This window comes from Hemiscyllium ocellatum, chromosome 34, assembly GCF_020745735.1.
Source record: "Hemiscyllium ocellatum isolate sHemOce1 chromosome 34, sHemOce1.pat.X.cur, whole genome shotgun sequence".
Lineage (NCBI taxonomy): Eukaryota > Metazoa > Chordata > Chondrichthyes > Orectolobiformes > Hemiscylliidae > Hemiscyllium > Hemiscyllium ocellatum.
The window spans coordinates 3,979,035-4,001,250 of NC_083434.1; the positions used below are offsets into that span (position 1 = coordinate 3,979,035).

The 22,216-nt window shown below is 41.5% G+C and overlaps 1 protein-coding gene across 1 annotated transcript in view; it reads left to right on the forward strand.

Annotated features, from left to right (window-relative positions):
• nedd9 (neural precursor cell expressed, developmentally down-regulated 9) overlaps nt 1-11,399 on the forward strand; it is a 53,968-nt gene extending 42,569 nt beyond the window's left edge. The window contains exons 3-7 of the mRNA XM_060850023.1: nt 904-981; nt 4,578-4,694; nt 5,371-6,624; nt 7,780-7,869; nt 8,648-11,399. Of these exons, the coding sequence (XP_060706006.1) occupies nt 904-981; nt 4,578-4,694; nt 5,371-6,624; nt 7,780-7,869; nt 8,648-9,157 (2,049 nt within the window). The 3' untranslated portion in view covers nt 9,158-11,399. The remainder of the gene's footprint in view (nt 1-903; nt 982-4,577; nt 4,695-5,370; nt 6,625-7,779; nt 7,870-8,647) is intronic.
• The last annotated feature ends 10,817 nt before the right edge of the window (nt 11,400-22,216 follow it).

Sequence of the window (22,216 nt, forward strand, 5' to 3'; positions counted from 1 at the left end):
TGGCAAATGTGCACAACTATTTTGTTTGTTCACTGTTTAAAGGGAAGCACATATTATTTATGATCATCAAAACTGTTCAGTGAGCTGTACAACATTTCTCCTCTCTCTGCAATGTCCCTTCTGTAACTAACTTCTCAAGGCAGTGCTACAATTTAAAGATGAATGAGAGGATAATCATCTGCCTGGAAGCTATCTTTTTGTTTATAATAACTGTCTCAAAAACACTCATCTATTATAGTAAACTTTTTTCAGATTAGCATCAGTATACCCTCCAGGGCCTTGACAACTTTTGTTGCAGCCTGTCTTTGCTTTGAAGATGTGGTATCTCTGCTGACTGTCAGGATGCTGTGTATTCTAATCGATAAAAGTCAGTTGTATCTTCATTTCCTGTATTATTTTCTAGCCTTTTCATAAAGATCAAATCATCTCATGTCAAATCAAACTGTACCCTTTATTTAGTAGAAATTGCATCTTTCATTTGCAACATCTTTCATTGTCATCCATTGAAATTCCAGGTGGAATCATTTAGCAACAGAAGAATTAGTGGTAAACATTTTTATCTGAACTCTGAATCTGTGACCTGTGATAGGTGTCCAAGGTTGGAAGCAGCTGGACAGTTGTGTAGTAGAGGGCTCAATTTCATTATTGGGCCTGAAGTTCAAATTCTAATTTTGACTGAAATTTGAGTTTAGTTCATCCAAAATGTGAGATGACCTAAATTTAATGGAGATAATCTTTGGTGAACTGTTTTGAAGATGTATCACTGCAGATTTAAATACTGCATCAGCCCAGATTATAGGCAGTTTTAATGGAGATTACATTTTTCACATGCTGTGTGTAAATACTTGTAGAATAAAATGCTTGAAAATTGATTTGTAAACTTTTGTTGTTTTTTTTCTGCAGGTCAGATGTGGACAGGGCTATTCTCCAGCAAGACAGCAGCAAAGGGTTTACGATATCCCACCAGTTCGCCAGCAGGGGGTATGTAATGTCACAAAGAACATAAAGCAGAGAAATGGACCTATTCTATAACCAGTGTTTATAATCCACTTAAGATCCTCCATTTACATTTACCTTCTCTCAGCCTTTCAGTACATCTTTCCATTTTCTTTTCACCTCATATCTGTTTTTACTTTGAAAGCATCTATCTTCCCATGGTAGTGAATTTCACATTCTAACCACTCTGAAATCAAAGAAAATTCTCCTTGCTTTCCTTTTGGATTTTATAGTAATTATGCTGACTTTATGTCTCTCAGTTTTCAGGGCCCTCCTCCACATGTAAAGCATTCTTTCCAAAGATCTTGGTTGAATCTACTTTTAATTCTCTCTTCTACTGACTGATGTCTCCACCTTTCCCATTTGTAATCTCTCTGTTCTGGTACCATCCTTGCAAATTTGTTTATTTAGACTGCAGGCCAGTATGTGCACTGGGTACACAGTTATGCCTGACAGCATCTTATACAAGTGTAACATAACTTCACCACTTTTCCATCCCACTTTTCTCGAAATAAATCCAAATGTTAGTATTTTTAAATGCTGTCCTAAACTGTATTGCCATTTTTACTGTATATTTTCCATCTGACTTTTTGTCCTTCTACGTCATTCAGTTTCCTATTTGTTATAGGGGAGATGATGTTTGTTTTTCCTGCTGAAGTATTTGAGTCTGCAAATTTTCTAATGTCTACTTTGTATTAATTACGTGCGTTGTCAGTGTTTGTTCTATTCCGCAGTTTGGAATAATCTGCAAAGCTCAACACTGAGTTACTTGTTCCAAAGCCGAAGTAATTAATAGAATTTATGTCCAAAAGCAGACCCTGCACTGAACTTGTGGAACACAGCTTTCAGTCTGAATGATTGATTGTTCTTTGTTGCCACTGATTGCTTTCTCGTTTTTATCCATCCAACTATTTGTTCCCTAATTCCAAATCCCCTCTTCCTTGCCATAAGTTTATTATTTCGTACCCAATGAAAGACACTTTGAAAATACACTAATTGCATTATGTCTTCTTAATTAAAACTATAACTTTCCTTCACTTGGTTGCCAGTAACTCCATTGTGTAACATTGAGCAAGCATTGTACATCTCACACCATAATTATTATGAGTTTGACGATACCTTGCGAGACCAGTGCTTGATTAAAAAGTTGCACTATTTTGTCAATGTCATTTTAATCTGGTGACAGATATTTCAGGGACAATCTCTTTCTATTCACTTCACACCATGAATGATTCTGCTTCAAGGACACATCAATTAAACATAGGCAGAATTCCAAAGTTCTGTAATTCGCAGACTACTTTCACATCAAAATGCTTTGCTACATACCAATAACATACACTTAAATGAGGCTGTGTCTTTGCTTAATTCAACTTTGAAACCATTCAGATTTTTGATAGAAAAAGCATTATGGGCTTGTGTGACTGGCAGGAAAGTAGAATTCCATAATTAGATCCTGATCATACAAATGGCAGGGGAGGCTAATTGAGGGGAAAAAAGAAATGAAGTATAATTCAAAGAAATTGGGATGTCTCCATACGTGCAGTATAGTTAGGGATCAATTATTTTTTGCAAGTAACATTAGTAATGACTCATCTTAATTACATGAAACAGATTGGGAGAGATTGTTTCCAAAGCATAGAATTTTAAGGAGAGAACTCAGATTTAAGATGCAAAAGTAAATTACTGTGGATGCTAGAAATATGAAGTAAAAACAGAAAATGCTGGAAATGACAGCAGCAAATATGGAGAGAGAAACAGAATTATCATTTTGGGCACTTTAAGATTTACGATAATTGGCAAAAGGGCTAGAGGAGAGATGAGGAGCCATTTATTGACACATGAATTGTCATGTTCTAAGATGCAGTGACTGATAGGGATAGAAACAGATTCAACTTTTAAAAAGAAATTGGGCAAATATTTGGGATGAAACATTTGGAATAATATGAGAAAAGAGTAGGAGAACAAGAGTAACTGGATAGCTCTTTCAAAGAACCAACACAAGCATGAACGTAAGAATCTGGACCAGGAGCAGGAGAAGGCCATCTGCTCCTTTGACCCCACTCTGCCATTCAATAAGATCATGGCTGATCCCTTTGTGGCCTCAGCTCCACTCATCCACCCTCTCACCATAACCCTTAATTCCTTTACTAATCAAAACATTATCTGTCTTGGCTTTGAAAACATCCAATGAGGAAGCCTCAACTACTTCACTGGGCAGGGAATTCCACCTTTGGGTGAAGAAGTTCCTCCTCAATTCAGTCCTAAATCTGCTCCCACTCTACTCAGTCTGTCTTCATAAACCAACCCTCTCAACTCCAAATCAACCTAGTGAACCTCCTCTGCAACCCCTCCAGCGCCAGTACATCCTTTTGCAAGTAAAGAGATCAAACCTGCACACAGTATTCCAGGTGTGGCCTCACCAGCACCCTATACAGCTGCAACATAACCTCCCTGTTTTTAAGCTCAATCCCTTTAGCAATGAAGGACTAAATTCCATTTGCCACCTTACTTACCTGTTGCACTTGTAAACCAACCCTCTGTGATGCATGCACAAGGACACCCAGGTCCCTCTGTACAGCAGCGTGCTGCAGTTTTTTACCATTCACGTAGTAATAGTCATTTTTACTGTTATTCCTACAGAATGGATGACTTCACATTTATCAACATTGTACTCCATCTGCCAGACCTTTGCGCACTCACTAAAACTATCTATGTCCCTATGTAAAGTTTCACAGTCCTCTGCACACTTTGGTCTACCTTTAATCTTACTATCATCTCAAACCTTGATACAATACACGTGATACCCCCAACTCCAAATTATCTATGTAAATTGTAAACAATTATGGTCCAAACACTGATCCCTGAGGCACACCACTAGTCACTGATCGCCAATCAGCAAATACTCTTTTATCCCCACTCTTTGCTTCCTATTAGTTAACTAATTCTCTATTCATGCTAATATGTTGCTCATAATGCCAAGCTCCTTTACTTTGTGCAACAGCGTTTTGTGCAGCATCTTGTCGAATGCCTTTTGGAAATCTAGATATACCATATCTACTGGGTCCCCATTGTCCACCGCACTTGTAATGGCTTCAGAAATTCAAGTAAATTAGTTAATGGCCTGCCTTACATGAGCACATGCTGCATCTGCCCAATGGAACAATTTCTATCTAGATGTCTTGCTACTTCTTCCTTAATGATAGATTCAAGCATTTATATGGTGCATTAAATAACGTCCTACAGTCTTGGATTGTGTAATTATTATAAGCAGAATTATTGTGTCAAACTGTCTATCGTACTTTTTTATTATTCTATCAAAATGCACCATGTTTCTGAGTATTCCTATCTATCCTTGAAATGCATTTGATCCAAGAACCTGCATTTACTATGGAGATTTCCAGCTCACCCTCTCTACACCTGAAGGAAGAGTATGCAAAACAGAGCAGTCCAGGTGGCAGAAAGCTAAACCAAGCTAAAATCTGAGAAAATGAGTTTTAAAATTTGCAGCCACTTCAAACCTGTCAATGAAATTTCAATACTGTTGGCTTAAGTTTTGACCAAGCCTCTTTTACCATTACCAGCTCTATGACATTCCTGCTGCAATGCTAAAGGGACCCATGCATCAGACACAACTGGAAGAATTTAAAGCCAAAGGACTGTATGATATACCATCTTGTTTGGGAAAGGAGAAGCAGAGTGTAAGTATTTACTGTCTATTCACATGTGTAATACATTGAAATTTATTTTGAACACTCTCTTTATTTAAATCAGTGGTTTAAAATAAGTTGATTGCCAGACTCCAATGACTAATTATTAGAGAGAAGATCTCGGGCGGCATGGTTAGCACTGCTGCCTCACAGCGCCAGAGACCCAGGTTCAATTCCCGCCTCAGGCGACTGACTGTGTGGAGTTTGCATGTTCTCCCCGTGTCTGTGTGGGTTACTTCCCACAGTCCAAAGATGTGCGGGTCAGGTGAATTGGCCATGCTAAATTTCCCATAGTGTTAGATTAGGGGTATGGGTGGGTGGCGGGTCGGTGTGGACTTGTTGGGCCGAAGGGCCTGTTTCCACACTGTAAGTAATCTAATCTCCAATTGTGGAAAAAATAGTAATGTTTATAATTTTTTAGACCCAGATCTGCTGATCATAAGTAGTCACGTTTTATCCTTTTACTCATTCTCTGATCAGTGAATTGAAGTCTGTTTGAAATTTAGAAGAAAGCTCGGTAGTTTGCGTATAGCTATTCAGCAAGAATTGGTTTCTCAATTCTGTTAAATATTTAATTTCGTTAATAACATAGTAAATAGAAAGGAAAGGAGATCAGTATTATAAAGGTCTATTAAAAATGTGTTTTGTTTTGACAATGTATTTATAGGTGTACGATATTCCACCCGTTTCTTGCAAAGAGGCACTTGGCAGTCATGACAGAGAAGCTACATATGACTTTCCACCCCCAATGAGACACTTCACCGATCCCCTTATAAGCCATAAATCTGAGGGGTTATATGACATCCCACCAACTACTGTAAAGCCATCTTTAAAGCTGAACTCAATCCATTCAGGAGGTGGGATCAGTTCCCTGAAACAGTCCATTTATGATGTCCCACCAACAGTGGTCAATTCGGAGTTGGTTTCAAAAAAGCAATGTGTTTATGATATTCCACCAACCCACCAACAATCTCCACAGAAAGACATCTATGATATTCCACGAGGTTTGCAAGACTTTGAACAATCTGCATCAGGAGTAGAAAATACTGTATATGACGTTCCGCCACAGGTTTCCCAAGATGTTAAGGCGGTACAAGATATGACTGATGGAATGAACCGTTTGTCATTTTCTAGCACAGGTAGTACACGAAGTAATATGTCTACATCTTCAACGACATCAAAGGAATCTTCTGTTTCAGCCTCACCATTGCCAGAGAAGAAGTTACTGCTAGATTTAGATTCTGCATTTGAGAGACTGACTCAACTGCAGCAGAATGTAGATACCTCAATAAAGGGACTCATGGCTTTTGTCAATCCTAACTGGCGATCTTATGAAATAATGGAAAAAAACCTGAATGAAATACATGCTTGCGTTGACAAGGTAAAGCATTCATTGCTGGGATTCCTTGGGTTTGCCCAGGGAGCCTTAGTGAATGCATCACGTTTATCAGATATCAGTCTTCACAACAAGCTGAAAAAGCAAATGCAGCGATTGGATGACTCCTACCAGATTTTAGTCCAGACCAGCCAGGCACTGGATAACACCAACTGGTCCTTGAACATCTTGGTGGTAAACCGGTCCCATAATAAATGTGATAATTTAGACCGTTTTGTTATGGTGACAAAGACTATACCAGATGACATTAAGCAGTTAGCATCTTCTATGAGCACAAATGCAGAACTCTTATTCAAACAAGGTGTTGGAATTACAAACCTAGAGACGGTCCATGAAATAAACCAAGTGACCGTTGGTGACAAGAGTACTACAAGCTTTAATCAGCTCCATTCACAAGGAGATAAGACAATGATTCAGATTAGGCCTTTGCATAGTCCACCACAGTTGGATCATGAGGATCACATTAAAAGCAAAGAAATCATTGATAAAAGTTGGATGGAAGACTACGATTATGTCCATTTGCAGGTTTGTAGAAGTTGTGACCTTGAAAATTTAACTGAGCTCCAGATCTGGATGGATTATGTTCTTACAGTTTAAGAGAATCTGTTGAAGAGATGCGGAGATATTATGGCATATATTTAATGATTTATTAAAAGAGTGTAGTGTCAAAGAACTGGTGGATAGTTAACATAATTCCTATATTTACGGAAGGGACAGGATGTGCCCAAAGAATTGTAGACCAGTCAGTTTGGGAGGGGGGAGCAGGGGTGGAGGAATAGGATATATAATTAAATTCCTACTAGAGGAGAACATTGGGGAATGTTTAGAAAATAAAGATGTACTAAGGAATAGTCAACATGGATTTCAAAAGGGAAATACTTGCTTGACCAATCTTATTGCATTTTTTGAGAATGTAATAGAGTAGACAATGATAATGCAGTAATAGAATGTAATAGAGTAGACAATGATAATGCGGCAATTGAGTAGACAATGATAATGCAGTAAATATGGTTTATCTGAATTTTCCACAGACCCTCAAAAAGGTGCCCAATGATAGACTGATGAATAAGGTCAAGGTATGTAGGGTCTGTGGTGGTAGAATGAATTGCTGGATAGCTTCAGTATAGAAAACAAAGTGGAAGTAAGGTCATGATGTGGAGGTGCCGGTATTGGACTGGGGTGTATAAAGTTAAAAATCACACTACACCAGGTTATAGTCCAGCAGGTTTATTTGGAAGCACTAGCTTTCGGACCGCTGCTCCTTCATCATATGGATGCAAATTGGGGAATCTATGATGATAAAAACACTGAGTAGAACTGAAACAAATTACAGGTAGCTAATAAAAAAAGTACAGAATGGGAAAATAGCAAATGAAGTCCAACACAGACAAATGTGAGGCAATATATTTTGGTAGGAAGAATAGGGAGGTGACTTATTAATGGGCAAGTCTAGATGATATAAGTAAAGAAAGGTGTCAATAAAATATGGTTGGCAGGGCCTTTTTTAAACAAAAGCAAACCAAGCACTAGATTTTATTTCTAGAATGACAGAACTAAAAATAAGTGAGGTTATGATGGAAGTGTATTCAACCCATGTAGAATACTGTGTGTGGTTCTGGTCATGATATTATAATAAAGATATGAAACAATGGAGATTTTTTTTTGTTTTCAAACACAAAGGGGAAAGATGAATTTGAGAGACAACAAAGAGAACTTCTGGAAAAAGAAAATATTGTCAAACAGAACAAGATGCAACTGGAGCAACATCAGGTATGTTTTGTTGTGTGGACATGTTTTCCTCAGCCAGGAACCTGAAAGACTTTGTTAGGTCAACATGTTTTTTTAACACCCTTCCAACACTCTCCAAAGGCTGAATCATAGTTGATTAGCAATGACTCTGCAATTGAATCAGCATTTACTTTAAAAGACTGTTGATTTTGATAAAATACTGGCATGAATACGTAAAATGTTGGTGTGTTCATGTTAAGACATCAAAAAGTGTAAACTTTATTTTCCATTAACACATCAAGTGAGACATGTAAGCCATTTTGAAAGAGATTCCCTTCCTCAGATGAAATTTGACTTCCTATCCTCAGCATTCATTTCCTACCTCCCATCAGAAGTGAGGTGCAAAAGTGATTCAGGCTTGCATTGCGTAGCTGTAATGACGTTTTACAATCACAGGGCTATGTACAATAATAATTTTAACAGAATGGAAAATATTCTATTTTAATGCATTTTTCTCTCATCCTCATTTTTGTTTGTACATTAAAAGCATTGATTTGTTCAAAATGATTTAAAATAATTGTGGTCACTGGGCCTTCAGTGTAAGGGATGCTGGGGTTTTGATGTGAGAGCATATCAGTAGGTGAATCCCAGTTTATGGTTCCGAACAAATTTCATTTTTGGAAAGTTGGTTTTGTAAGAAGATTTTTTAGTTATTTAAATTTGAAAATGACAAACTTTGGAAACAGGACAAATTGTAGCGTTCACATTGTTTTGAATTGTATTTTTATTATTTTTTAATTTAACTAATTGTCTGTTTCAGCTAAATCAATTTCAGGAACTGGAAAAAGAAATCACAAAACCAGTGGAAAATGATCTTTCAAACTGGAAAGCACCACAGCACATTCCTCAGAAGAGCAGCAGTCTCAGCTCTCAAGATAAACAACTTCTCTTCTTCTACTCTGAACAGTGTGAGACTCATTTTGTAACACTGCTGAATGCCATTGATGCCTTCTTCAGCTCAATCAGTAGTGGACAGCCACCCAGAATCTTCGTGGCTCATAGCAAATTCATTATCCTCAGTGCTCATAAACTTGTATTTATAGGGGACACATTATCAAGACAAGCTATGGCTCAAGATGTTCGGAATAAAGTATTAAACTATAGTAATCTACTTTGTGAACTTCTTAAAAGCATTGTCATGGCAACAAAGACAGCTGCCTTACAATATCCCAGCATAGCAGCGGTTCAGGAAATGGTGGACAAGGTCACAGAACTATCGTATCACTCTCATCAATTCAAAGTCCTGCTGCTGCACTTGGCATCTTTATGAAGAGACATTATAGTTAAATTCTGAATAACAAAAAGCTGTTCTTTAAAGAATCAATATTGTATTAAAATGACACACTCATTGAGTGTTCTGTGTTCATGTGGAATTTTTTTTATATCACTATGTATTTTGCTATATTTCTCATGCTGACTTCATCAGTGAAACTATTTTCATTCTTCACAGGCATATGATATTTGATCATATAAATTTTTATGTGGCCTATATTGCTCAGAATCATGCTGTGTACCTAGTATAATCACACATTAAGTCATATAGTTTACTACTTTACATTTAACACTGCACTTTGGAATATCTTTTAGTATCATATATTGTAGCAAATTTGCATTTCAGCAGCAATCAAACCAGTTATAGCTTTGTTTATAACTGTACATATTTATTTGGCAATTGAAATGGATGAATGGAGAATAAATCATCACTAAAAGAGATTTTCTCTTGCATCAGAGGAGAGAGGCAGCGATTTTTAATGGAGTTAGTTAATATCAAGGAAGTTTTGATTCATTTGTATTTCAGAAATGATGATGTTGGTCAGGTACAGGATTGATTCCATAATCCTCTGTTCCAAAAGGAAGCTAAATTCACAAGAGGACGCATTGAAGATGCACAGGAATGATTTCTTGATGGTGAAAATTGGTTGGGGAAAAAAGCATGGCTGGATATCAATGACCGGCTCCCTGCAGGTGTCTGTAACATGACCACAATAATTAAGTAGTTTTCTAATTTATACATTCATGCTATCACCAGAGGGATATACTTAAAATTTAGGAATTCTCCAGGTTTTTTCCCATCACTGAGTTTGCAAAAATACAAACTGGAGAATTTCATATCCCTTCCACATCCCAATCATCCTCCTTAAGATTATGAAGCAGAAAAGTCACCTGCTACTTTTTTTAAAAATTAGCTTGTACATTTATTGTACTGTTTTTTTTTTCTGTTTTAATCATCATTGCCTTACTCCATTATTTATTTTATTCTAACATTGTCAAATGAAACTGTATTCAGTACTTAATACTTACCCTGTACACCCTGTAAATATCTACACTGATTGCCAAGTCAGTAACAGTTCAAGGATATTGAACAAGAATCAGTACAATTTTATACAGAAATGTCCATAAATGCTGCCCTTGCACCTTTGAAGTCTGGGTAACTCACTCTTAAATTATGCTTCGTTTTTTATTTGTTGTTTTGCCCTGTTTGAATTTTGTAGCCAATAGTTTTAAAAGTGCCGCTATGTTTTTACCTTTTTGATTATTAAATCTTAAATCAAAACATAGAGATTTTTAGGATCAGCAACTTTTTGATGCTTGCAAATTTGGGGGAATATGAAGTATTCTGATTGACGTCTATATGACTTTCAAGGATAAAAATTGAAACCCCTTACTTTCATACACTGAGAATAGATTTCCTTGATGGAATCATAGTTTATTCCAGCAGCTAGTTCTACATTACTAATCTGATTATAAATGTTCTTTCAGCCAACTCTTTTCAGTTGATCACATGCCTTCCTTCATTTGTTATTAACTCTCCCAATGTAGATTCTCATTTTTAGTTCATCTCTAGTTCCTGTTGAAAAGGTGATACATAAGCTTCCTCCTTCACTACAGTCTCTGTGGTATCTCCAGAGCATTCTTGGGATTGGACTTTGGACAGTGTTACATCTGATTGCAGATATAATCTATTTGTCCTAATTGAGTCATGTTTAAAGTAGAATCTACAATGCAGGAAATGTGTGTGTAACTTGTTTACAGGTAGAAGGAAAAAAAAAGTCAGAATCTATGTTGTGCTCTTTATCACTGTCATTAAGTTTGTAGATTTATGATTTATTCATAGCAGATTATATTGCTTTATGGATGAAAATATGGTTTCATGAACTGAACTGAAATCCTTAAAGCAAATGTGCAGCAAGAAATTAACATTGAGACTCTGTTCATTCCCTGACATTGCTAGAACTGGAAATTTACTTTAAACCCTTCTGAATATCATAGAACATTTTCTTATTATTCTGTTAAAAAATATAAATATATCTCGACTGAAAAAATTAAATGGTTTTGATATGGTTTTAGAAAATGGAAGATTGTTTTATTTTTCATACTTTAATCATCCATTAAAATGGGAGGTAATACCTCCATGTAAGCACCCTTGGTGCTGGAGGAACACTGTCTCGTTTTTACTGTACCTGTTGTATATGGTAGAAATGACAAATAAAAAGCTGCTTTTATCTACCAAAGTCATTTAATTTGTTTAAAAATAAATTGGAATAATTAAATTTCAACTTTTATTAAATTGAATAGGCTGAGCAACTACAAGTATCCACTTGAGAATCATTTCTATTGCATTGCAGAGCCCTTCCTACTCCTAACATGTGCACGAAAATAGCAGCAGCATGTGGATACTTACCCAGTGATATCTGCCAGTGGTAAGGCTGTTCATTGCTAGAATGTACTTAAAAAAAAACTATCCTCCATCCCCTTCACCTCATCCCTGCAATGGCCTCGTGCTTATATATGTGTAAACATTGTTGCTTCCTATACATAAGTATGGGGAAAATAAGCAATAATTCAGATTTACTTCTAAAATTGAAACTGAGAGCAGTGACACAAGCATGAAAATATGAGTAACAGTTCTGTTTGTGCTTCTAGTGACTTGAAAGAGTCATCTCAAACAACAAATCTTTCCCTTAACCCAATAAAAAAGTTCTCTGTTCTAAAGGGATATGTTTATTTCATTCAATATGTGCCTATATAGTGAAAGAGTACAAGGCTACTTCTAATGAGGTGCCTCACTTTAGGAAAACCATTTGAGCAATAAAACCACATGCGTACTGCTGATACAGTGGCTTGGGAAGGTGCTGGGGTGCAGTCCAAACATGAGTCAGAAAAGAAGTGCTGTAAACACATGAACACATGCTGATGCCTTATAGTTCATTGTTAATTTGTGGTATTGTAACACCATAACCTTTACTGATCCATAATCAGACTGTACTGTGACTTGTATTGTTACATCATAACGTGCACTATGCTGTAACACATACCATTAATGTTTAAGTTAGCTCATTAGCTTTCATTAAGTTTTGCATTTATCCCATACTCAGTAAATATATTAAAATCTCTCATAGCCTAAATCCATGCTGTTATAATTTGCACCTTTCCAAGACATAAATATCACAATGCAACCATTGTAATAGTAACCATATTGATTAATCCAAATGTAAAATAATCTTGTGGAACACCAAAATAATTTAGTCTATTCTATAATCTATATTTTCCCATAATCACCATGATATACATTTATCACAATATGTCCTTTAATCCATACTATAGTTCAATTTATATCGATCTATACTGTAATTCATACTGACTGTAGCACATAGTTTAGTGCATATTAATATATAATGATACATACTATTCAATAGGTTGTACCAAAGTCTCTGATGATGGCCATAATAAAACATTGATTATAGCATAATATGAATCATGAATTATAGTTTAAATTTTGGGAATTGTGCAGGTGCTGATTAACCATACCAATTCTTTGAATATAATCTCTTCCAAAATCCATACTGTGCCACAATTAAACTGCTTCATAAGCCAATGATTCTAGAAACATTTAAACTAAATATTTGTACCATGATCCACAATCTAACAATTAATTCTCCATACCACAGTTTGTACAATAATCTACACTGTTTACGACATATTATCCGTATTATTCATAATCTAAGAAGAGAAAAAGATAAACACAAAGTCTAAAACAGGTTTGAATACCACTCAAGGAAAAGACCAGAATGATTCAGTTATTTTGTCTGAACTTAAGCAAGATGTGGGAGTTCACTGATGTGGGTAAGTGTAGTGTTTTCATTATTTTGTGTTACTACATGGACAACATGTACTGATGAAATGAGTGTGGTCATAACTGGTGTTTTCCATTTTCACGAGCTTTGCAATAAAGCATCTGAACTATTGCTATTTGGTCTCAAGTTCCTGGATGTTTCTTTGGCCTTCAAAAAACTATTTGTAGAAACAAGTGGGCTATCTGCCGAGATCATAAATACCCAACTTCAGTCATGGGGGCTCTCAGACACAATGGTGTCAGTGTGATGGCAGACAATGCAGCATTTTCATTAATGACTGGCCAATTAGTGCAGCTTGCCAAAAAAATGCAATAAAGGAATGGAACCTAGAAGCAGGGGAAGCAAAGGAGTCTTTATGTCTGTGATCAGCTGTTGAGGTCAGAGGTCTGGCTGCCACATTTAAGTAACACCTGAACCTACTTACAGTGACTACAAACAAGCTGAAACAATGTAGTAGAACACTCTACCATCTCTTTGGTCGATATCCCATCACCTAGATCTGCAGCCTTGTCACTGCATCCTGATCTAGATCAGCAAAAACATGGAAGTGTTCAACCGGTATGTGCTCCCTATCTCCCCTGCAAGTTCTTCTCCAGGGGTTCCCTGAGAACAACGGGATGCCCTTTCCCAGTGGCAATATCAGGTGGTCCTTGGACAGATCTTGTAGGAGACATTGGAAGCTGTGGGGTCCTGAGCACCTGAGTCAAAGACCTCCTCTGTCACCAGGCTGAGAATAATGGAATGGTTAGATGATGTGACTCTCATGAAGATGGGAAAAAACAATGTAAACCAGTGAGGGGAAGGTAAAAACCACTGTGTGTGTGTGTGTGTGTGTGTGTGTGTGTGTGTGTGTATATACAAGCACATGACAGATACAGTATAATATGGCTAAATGGGAAGATAGACACTTCGGCATGAAAACAGAAAGGCAAGTAATATCTAAGTAGTGTTATATTGGGAAAAGTGGATGTACAAAGGGATCTGGGTGCCTTTGTACAGCAGTCAATTAAAGTAGACCAGCAGCTGCAGCCAGCAATTAGGAAGGTAAATGGTGTATTGTCCTTCTTTCAAGACGCAGGGAGTTCAGAAGCAGGGATGTCTTACTGCAGGTATACAAAGTCTTGGTAAGACCACAACTGGAGTTTTGTGGAGCTTTGATCTCCCTACCCTGCTAAGCAAGTATATACCTACCACAGATAGGGTACAGTGGAGGTTCACTAGGTGGGGAGTGGCATGATTGTCATACGGGGAGACATTGGTTTGACTGGATCTGTGTTCAACAGAGGTTATGAAAAAATGGGGAGGGGATCTGACTGAAATATATAAAATTCTAACATGGCTGGAGAGTCTAGATGCAAGGACAATTTTTCCCATGGTTAGCAGTCTTGAATCCAGAGTCACAGTCTCAGAGCATAGAGTAGATTATTTAGCACTGAGAATGAAATGGGTGGTTGACTTGTGATATTCTCTACCCCAGAAGATTGTGGAAGTTGGGCCATTGAATGTATTCAAGAAAAAGATAAATCTATATTTTAGATATTAAAGGCATCAAGGGAAGAGTTGTGTCGCAATCAAACAATAGATGCAGCATGGCCAATCTCAATATTGAGATTATTTTGCTCCATCGTTTGTGTTTTACAAGCAATGTGATGAGATTCCCACTCGGCAGCGCAAAGCCAACTGACAGGCTTCATCACTTGTCATCACTCGCCTTGTTATCACTACAGCAGCAGAACAGGCTAAGGGGCTGAACAGCCTCCCCTTGCTCCTATTTCTTGTGGTCAACTCACCTCATTATTATTCAGACTCCCATCTTACCAAACTCACTAAACATCAGGAAAACTTGACAAATAAAGGAGAGTGTGGACCTGATGGATTTAGCTCACAGGTTGCTCAGAGTGACCAAAACAACACCAATTCAGTGTATAATTACAGGTGTTTACTGTATGTATCCTTCGTCTACAGATATTGGCACCTGGCATCTGCCAACTCATCATGACCATCGTGACATCTGTCCAAAACACTGGCAGGCCAGTCATGAGACACAGACTTGCATTGTAGGGTGCAATTGGAATTCAGAAAACCAGGGCAAGGAGACTCTGTGGACATGGGCAGGCACCCAGCTCATGGATTGGAACAGGCTGAATCTCAGGGATGGTCACATGCTCTCTCAGTGCTTGCTCAGTTTGTGCGTACCTGCATGCTCACACCATCCATGCCAAGCCTTGTTTTCCAACCTGTGCCATACTATGCCTGTTAGTGTGCCTATGTCTATGCCTGTTAGATCCTTATGCAACAGCTAAAGGCCTTCAGTGCTGCTATTTTAAAGGGCTGTTTAGCACAAATGCTGCTTGTCGTCCTGGTCAGTATTGAAAGGTTCTTGGGTGGGGGAATATCTTGGTGAAAGGTGCACTAGGACATCAGCCTAACACCCCCAGAATGTGCCAGCTGCCTGCGCCACAGACTGCACATTTGTTCACATTTGGTCATGTTGGAAACCAATGGGATTCAGTCAAATCAGGTAGGCTGTTGTCAGTTAGGGGGTCTCAGTGCTCTCAGCCCAGAGGTTGGCCAGAGTCATCTGCTTTGAATGCTCATGTTCAGAAGGTCTGTACCAGTTCAGTCTGGGGCATGTTCAGTAGTCAGTCCTTTCAGATCTGCAACAACAGTCAGGGATATTCTGTAGGGAGTTACAAACAAGCAGTCAATGCTCTGGACAGTCTTGTCTAGGAGACTTCTGGTCGAGGTTGGTCAAGGATCTGGGGTGAATACAGTAGTTGGTGTCCGTTCATCTATCTTTGAGGTGGGTTCAAAGAGGGCTTGAATGGGCAGATGGAAATGAAGGGGGATCAAGGCTGGGGAGCAGGTGAAAGCAGAGGTATTCATTGTAAAGGGGATAAGGAATATGGAGAGGGGCCCAATGCAACACAGTCAAGGATAGGGGAATGGGTCTGGGTGGGTTACTATTTGGAGGATCGGTATGGACTTGTTGGGCCGAAGGGCCTGTTTCCACACTGTAGTGATTCTTTTACTCTATGAGAACAGCCCAAGTGTGACAGTGGCAAAAAGCTAAGTAAAACCCATGGGCCAAAGAGTAGATGTGCGGAGAATGATTCCAAAGAGAAAATAGCAGAAAGCTGCCTTATTGAAGGCTGGCTGAATTTTCATTTTATGGTTCATTTAGAAGCACCTTCCAACAAATTATAAAAGCAGATAAGAGTTAGGAAGAGATTTGACTGGCGAGCATGTCTAATCAAGGTTAAGGGAGCTCGGGCTTTTCTCATTGGAGCAAAAAAGGCTGAGAGGTAACTCGCTAGAGGTGTACAAGATGATGAGAGAAATCGATAGAGTGGATAGCCAGAGACATTTTCCCAAGGTGAAAGTGTCTATCATGAAAGGGTATAATTTTAAGATGATTGGAGGGAGGTTTAGGGGAGATGTCAGAGATAGGTTCTTTACACAGAGAGTGGAAGGTGCATGGTAGTAGAGTCAGATACATTAGGGATATTTAAGCAACTCTTGGATAGGCTCTTGGATGATAGTACAATGTATGTAGGTTAGTTTGATCTTCAAGTAGGATAAAAGGCTGGCACAACATCGAGGGCCAAAGGGCCTGTACTGTGCTGTACTATTCTATGTTCTATGCTCATGACATTATGTTGCTATGGTTATCATTTGTGGATGTGAAGGGAGATTTTCCATTTCAGCACTCCCCGGTTTTAATTGATGGATGGAAAATAGTGGGTGCACAACTTCTCAGTATGAGGAAAACTTTCGCTTGGTTACCTACGTGAATTATAGATCATTTGCAGGTCAGCCTGGCTGAGATAAATGATGTCATATTCCGTCGAATCATTTTGATTTCAAACAGACAGTTCCTGAGTCACTTTTAATTCTTGTGCGAGACAAATGTAAATAGGTTAGCAAGAGGTAAAACATATCACTGCTGTTTCTGTACACTTGAAACACTGGGTAGAGGTTATTTTAAAAGTGTTTGGTGATACCAGGACTTTAGGGTGACTGCGCATACATTCTCACACAGCAACGTACATACACACAGTTCCAGTATATCATTGCATCATGCACAGGTGGGAGCTTGAATCAAAAGGGTCAGAAGTGAGAGAATGGATAGTGGTTAGGGAAGCGAACGAGGAAAGAAAAAACAGACAGGTGAATGGGGGAATGAGAGAATGGACGGGAGGTGTTGGGTTGGCGAGAGAATGAACTGGGGTTGATTGGGTCCATTAGGCTGGGAGAACTCCCCCCTACAAGTCCCCAATCCAGGAGTGTTGACTGCAGATGCTGGAGATCAGAGCTGAAAAATGTGTTGCTGGAAAAGAACAACAGGTCAGGCAGCGTCCAAGGAACAGGAGAATCGACGATTCGGGCATAAGCCTTTCTTCAGGAATGAGGAGGGTGTGCCAAGTAGGTTGAGATAAAAGGTAGGGAGGAGGGACTGGGGGGAGGGGCATAGGGAATGCGATATGTGGAAGGAGGTTAAGGTGAGGGTGATAGGCCAGAGAGGGGGTGGAGGCGGAGAGGTCGGGAAGAAGATTGCAGGTCCCTCATCAGGTCCACACCCCCCACTAATCAAATCTCCACTCCCGGCTCCCTCGACAGGTCCACACCCCCCACCAACCCAACCTCCACTCCCAGCACTTTCCCCTGCAACCGCAAGAAATGCAGAACTTGCACCCAAACCTCCCCCCTCACTTCCGTCCAAGGCCCCAAGGGATCCTTCCATATCCGTCACAAATTCACCTGCACCTCCACACACATCATCTATTGCATCCGCTGCACCCAATGTGGCCTCCTCTATATTGTGGAGACAGGCTGCCTACTTGTGGAACGTTTTAGAGAACACCTCTGGGACACCCGTACCAACCAACCCAACCGCCCCGTGGCTCAACACTTTAACTCCCCCTCCCACTCCACCGAGGACATGCAGGTCCTTGGCCTCCTCCATTGCCAGACCATGGCAACATGATGCCTGGAGGAAGAGCGCCTCATCTTCCACCTAGGAACCCTCCAACCACACGGGATGAATATAGATTTCTCCTGCTTCCTCATTTTCCCTCCCCCTACCTTATCTCAGTCCCAACCCTCAGACTCAGCACCGCCTTCTTGACCTGCAATCTTCTTCCCGACCTCTCCGCCCCCACCCCCTCTCCGGCCTATCACCCTCGCCTTAACTTCCTTCCACCTATCGCATTCCCTATGCCCCTCTTCCAAGTCCCTCCTCCCTACCTTTTATCTTAGCCTGCTTGGCACACCCTCCTCATTCCTGAGGAAGGGCTTATGCCGATGCCGAAACATCGATTCTCCTATTCCTTGGATGCTGCCTGACCTGTTGCGCTTTTCCAGCAACACATTTTTCAATCCAGGAGTGTTGCCAAGCAAAGGGACCTTGGGGGTGCAGGTTCATAGTTTCTTGAAAGTGGAGTTGCAGGTGGACAGAGTAGTGAGGATATCATTGGTACACTTGCTTTTGTTGGTCAGTGCATCAGGTATAGGAATTGGGATGTTATGTTGCGGCTGTAAATCGTAAATTTCAAATTCCCTTCCCAACCATCCCCCAACTCCCTCTCCAGCCCCACTCTTCCCTTCAATTCCACCTACCGACCCTTCCTTCCAGCTACCAATTGGAATCATTCCTACCACCAACCAACAAGGTCGTATCCGCCACCTGTATTCACCTATCAGTACCTCACCATTCCGACCCTCTCCCCACTATAAGCCGTTCTCCCACCAATCCCCACCCCCCACCCCCCCACCTTAATCTGCAGCTCCTCTTATGGCCACCTCCATTTCTGAAGAAGGGTTATACCTGAAACAATGACTACTCCACCTCCTGATGCTGTCTGGCTTTCCGTGCTGCTCCAGCCACCTACGTTGGATTCTGGCAAACAGGACTAGATTAATTTAGGAATATCTGATCGGCACGCTCCGAAGGATCTGTTTCCATACTGTACAACTCCAAGACTCTTCGACCTCTCACCCAATCTGTTTTCTCGGCCTGTTTCATTTTGGCAGTCAGCCTAGTGACAAAGACACACATGTGGATACTTGAAAATAAATCTCAGTCACTGGTGCACACGTAAGTGTCTCTCTCGAGTGTACTGCACATGCTTCTTGGTGTCAACAAATACAGTTGAAAATGTGTTGCTGGTTAGGCAGCATCCAAGGAACAGGAAATTCGACGTTTCGGGCATAAGCCCTTCATCAGGAATGAGGAGAATGTGCCAGGCAGGCTAAGATAAAAGGTAGGGAGGAGGGACTTGGGGGAGGGGTGATGGAGATGTGATAGGTGGAAGGAGGTCAAGGTGAGGGTGATAGGTTGGAGTGGGGTGGGGGCGGAGAGGTCAGGAAGAAGATTGCAGGTTAGGAGGGCGGTGCTGAGTTGAGGGAACCGACTGAGACAAGGTGGGGGGAGGGGAAATGAGGAAACTGGAGAAATCTGAGTTCATTCCTTGTGGTTGGAGGGTTCCCAGGCGGAAGATGAGGTGCTCCTCCTCCAGCCGTCATGTTGTTATGTTCTGCCGATGGAGGAGCCCAAGGACCTGCATGTCCTCGGTGGAGTGGGAGGGAGAGTTAAAGTGTTGAGCCACGGGGTGGTTGGGTTGGTTGGTCCGGGCGTCCCAGAGGTGTTCTCTGAAGTGTTCCGCAAGTAAGCGGCCCGTCTCCCCAATGTAGAGGAGGCCATATCGGGTGCAGCGGATGCAATAGATGATGTGTGTGGAGGTGCAAGTGAACTTGTGGCGGATATGGAAGGATCCCTTGGGGCCTTGGAGGGAAGTGAGGGAGGACGTGTGGGCGCAAGTTTTGCATTTCCTGCGGTTGCAGGGGAAGGTGCCGGGAGTGGAGGTTGGGTTGGTGGGGGGTGTGGATCTGACGAGGGAGTCACGAAGGGAGTGGTCTTTGCGGAACGCTGATAGGGGAGGGGAGGGAAATATATCCCTGGTGGTGGGGTCCGTTTGGAGGTGGCGGAAATGACGACGGATGATACACTGTATGCGGAGGTTGGTGGGGTGGTAGGTGAGAACCAGTGGGGTTCTGTCTTGGTGGCGGTTGGAGGAGCGGGGCTCAAGGGCGGAGGAGCGGGAAGTGGAGGAGATGCGGTGGAGGGCATCGTCGATCACGTCTGGGGGAAATCTGCGGTCCTTGAAGAAGGAGGCCATCTGGGCTGTACGGTATTGGAACTGGTCCTCCTGGGAGCAGATGCGGCAGAGACGAAGGAATTGGGAATATGGGATGGAGTTTTTACAGGGGACAGGATGGGAGGAGGTGTAGTCCAGGTAGCTGTGGGAGTCAGTCGGTTTATAGTAGATGTCTGTGTTGAGTCGGTCGACCGAGATAGAAATGGAAAGGTCTAGGAAGGGGAGGGAGGAGTCTGAGACAGTCCAGGTGAATTTGAGGTCAGGATGGAAGGTGTTGGTAAAGTTGATGAACCGTTCAACCTCCTTGTGGGAGCACGAGGCAGCACCAATACAGTCATTGATGTAAACCTGACTGCCCCGGCCGACCCATTGTCTCAGCCTGCTCCTACCCCACCGAACTCATCTCCGTGTACCTCGACACAGTTCTGTCCCCTTTAGCCCAAGAACTCCCCACCTAGCACAAAACACTATATATAAGACAAACAGGAAGACAGCTAACAATCCGCATCCATGAACATCAGCTAGCCACAAAACAACACAACCAGCTATCCCTAGTAGCCATACACTCAGACAACCAGGAACATGAATTTGACTGGGAAAACACTACCATCATAGGACAAGCCAGACAGAGAACAGCCAGGGAATTCCTAGAGGCATGGCATTCATCCACAAACTCCATTGACAGACACATCAACCTGGACCCCACATACAAACTACTACAGCTGAAACTGACACCCGGAAGCGGCAAGAACAAGCCACTATAAATACCGGAAAAAACATCAAAGCAGCGCTTCACAGGAGGCTCCAATAGCACTGATGATGTTCCCTAGCCAGGGAACGAAACGTTTGCAGCAAAACCTTCCAACTCGGCGAACAGAACCACAACAACGGACACACGAGCTACAAATCTTCAACCAGACTTTAAACTCCCCACCTACGTTCGGGACACCACCCACGGCCTCCATCTCCTTCATGATTTTCGCTTCCCCAATCCCCAACACCTTATTTTCACGATGGACATCCAGTCCCTGTACACCTCCACCCCCCATCACGAAGGACTCAAAGCCCTCCGCTTCTTCCTTTCCCACCGCACCAACCAGTAGCCTTCCACTGACACCCTCCTTCGACTGACTGAACTGGTCCTCACCCTAAATAACTTCTCTTTTCAATCCTCCCACTTCCTCCAAACTAAAGGAGTTGCCATGGGCACCCGCATGGGTCCCAGCTATGCCTGTCTCTTCGTAGGATATGTGGAACAGTATATCTTCCGCAACTACACTGGCACCACCCCCCACCTTTTCCTCCGCTACATCGATGACTGTATCGGCGCTGCCTCGTGCTCCCACGAGGAGGTTGAACAGTTCATCAACTTTACCAACACCTTCCATCCCGACCTCAAATTCACCTGGACTGTCTCAGACTCCTCCCTCCCCTTCCTAGACCTTTCCATTTCTATCTCGGGCGACCAACTCAACACAGACATCTACTATAAACCGACTGACTCCCACAGCTACCTGGACTACACCTCCTCCCACCCTGCCCCCTGTAAAAACTCCATCCCATATTCCCAATTCCTTCGTCTCTGCCGCATCTGCTCCCAGGAGGACCAGTTCCAAAGATGTGCAGGTCAGGTGAATTGGCCGGGATAAATTGCCCGTAGTGTTGGGTAAAGAGGTAAATGCAGGGGTATGGGTGGGTTGCCCTTCGGCGGGTCGGTGTGGACTTGTTGGGCCGAAGGGCCTGTTTCCACACTGTAAGTTATCTAATCTAATCTAAAAGTTCCAATACCGTACAGCCCAGATGGCCTCCTTCTTCAAGGACCGCAGATTCCCCCCTGACGTGATCGACAATGCCCTCCATCGCATCTCCTCCACCTCCCGCTCTTCCGCCCTTGAGCCCCGCTCCTCCAACCGCCACCAAGACAGAACCCCATTGGTTCTCACCTACCACCCCACCAACCTCCGTATACAGCGTATCATCCGTCGTCATTTCCGCCAACTCCAATCGGACCCCACCACCAGGGATATATTTCCCTCC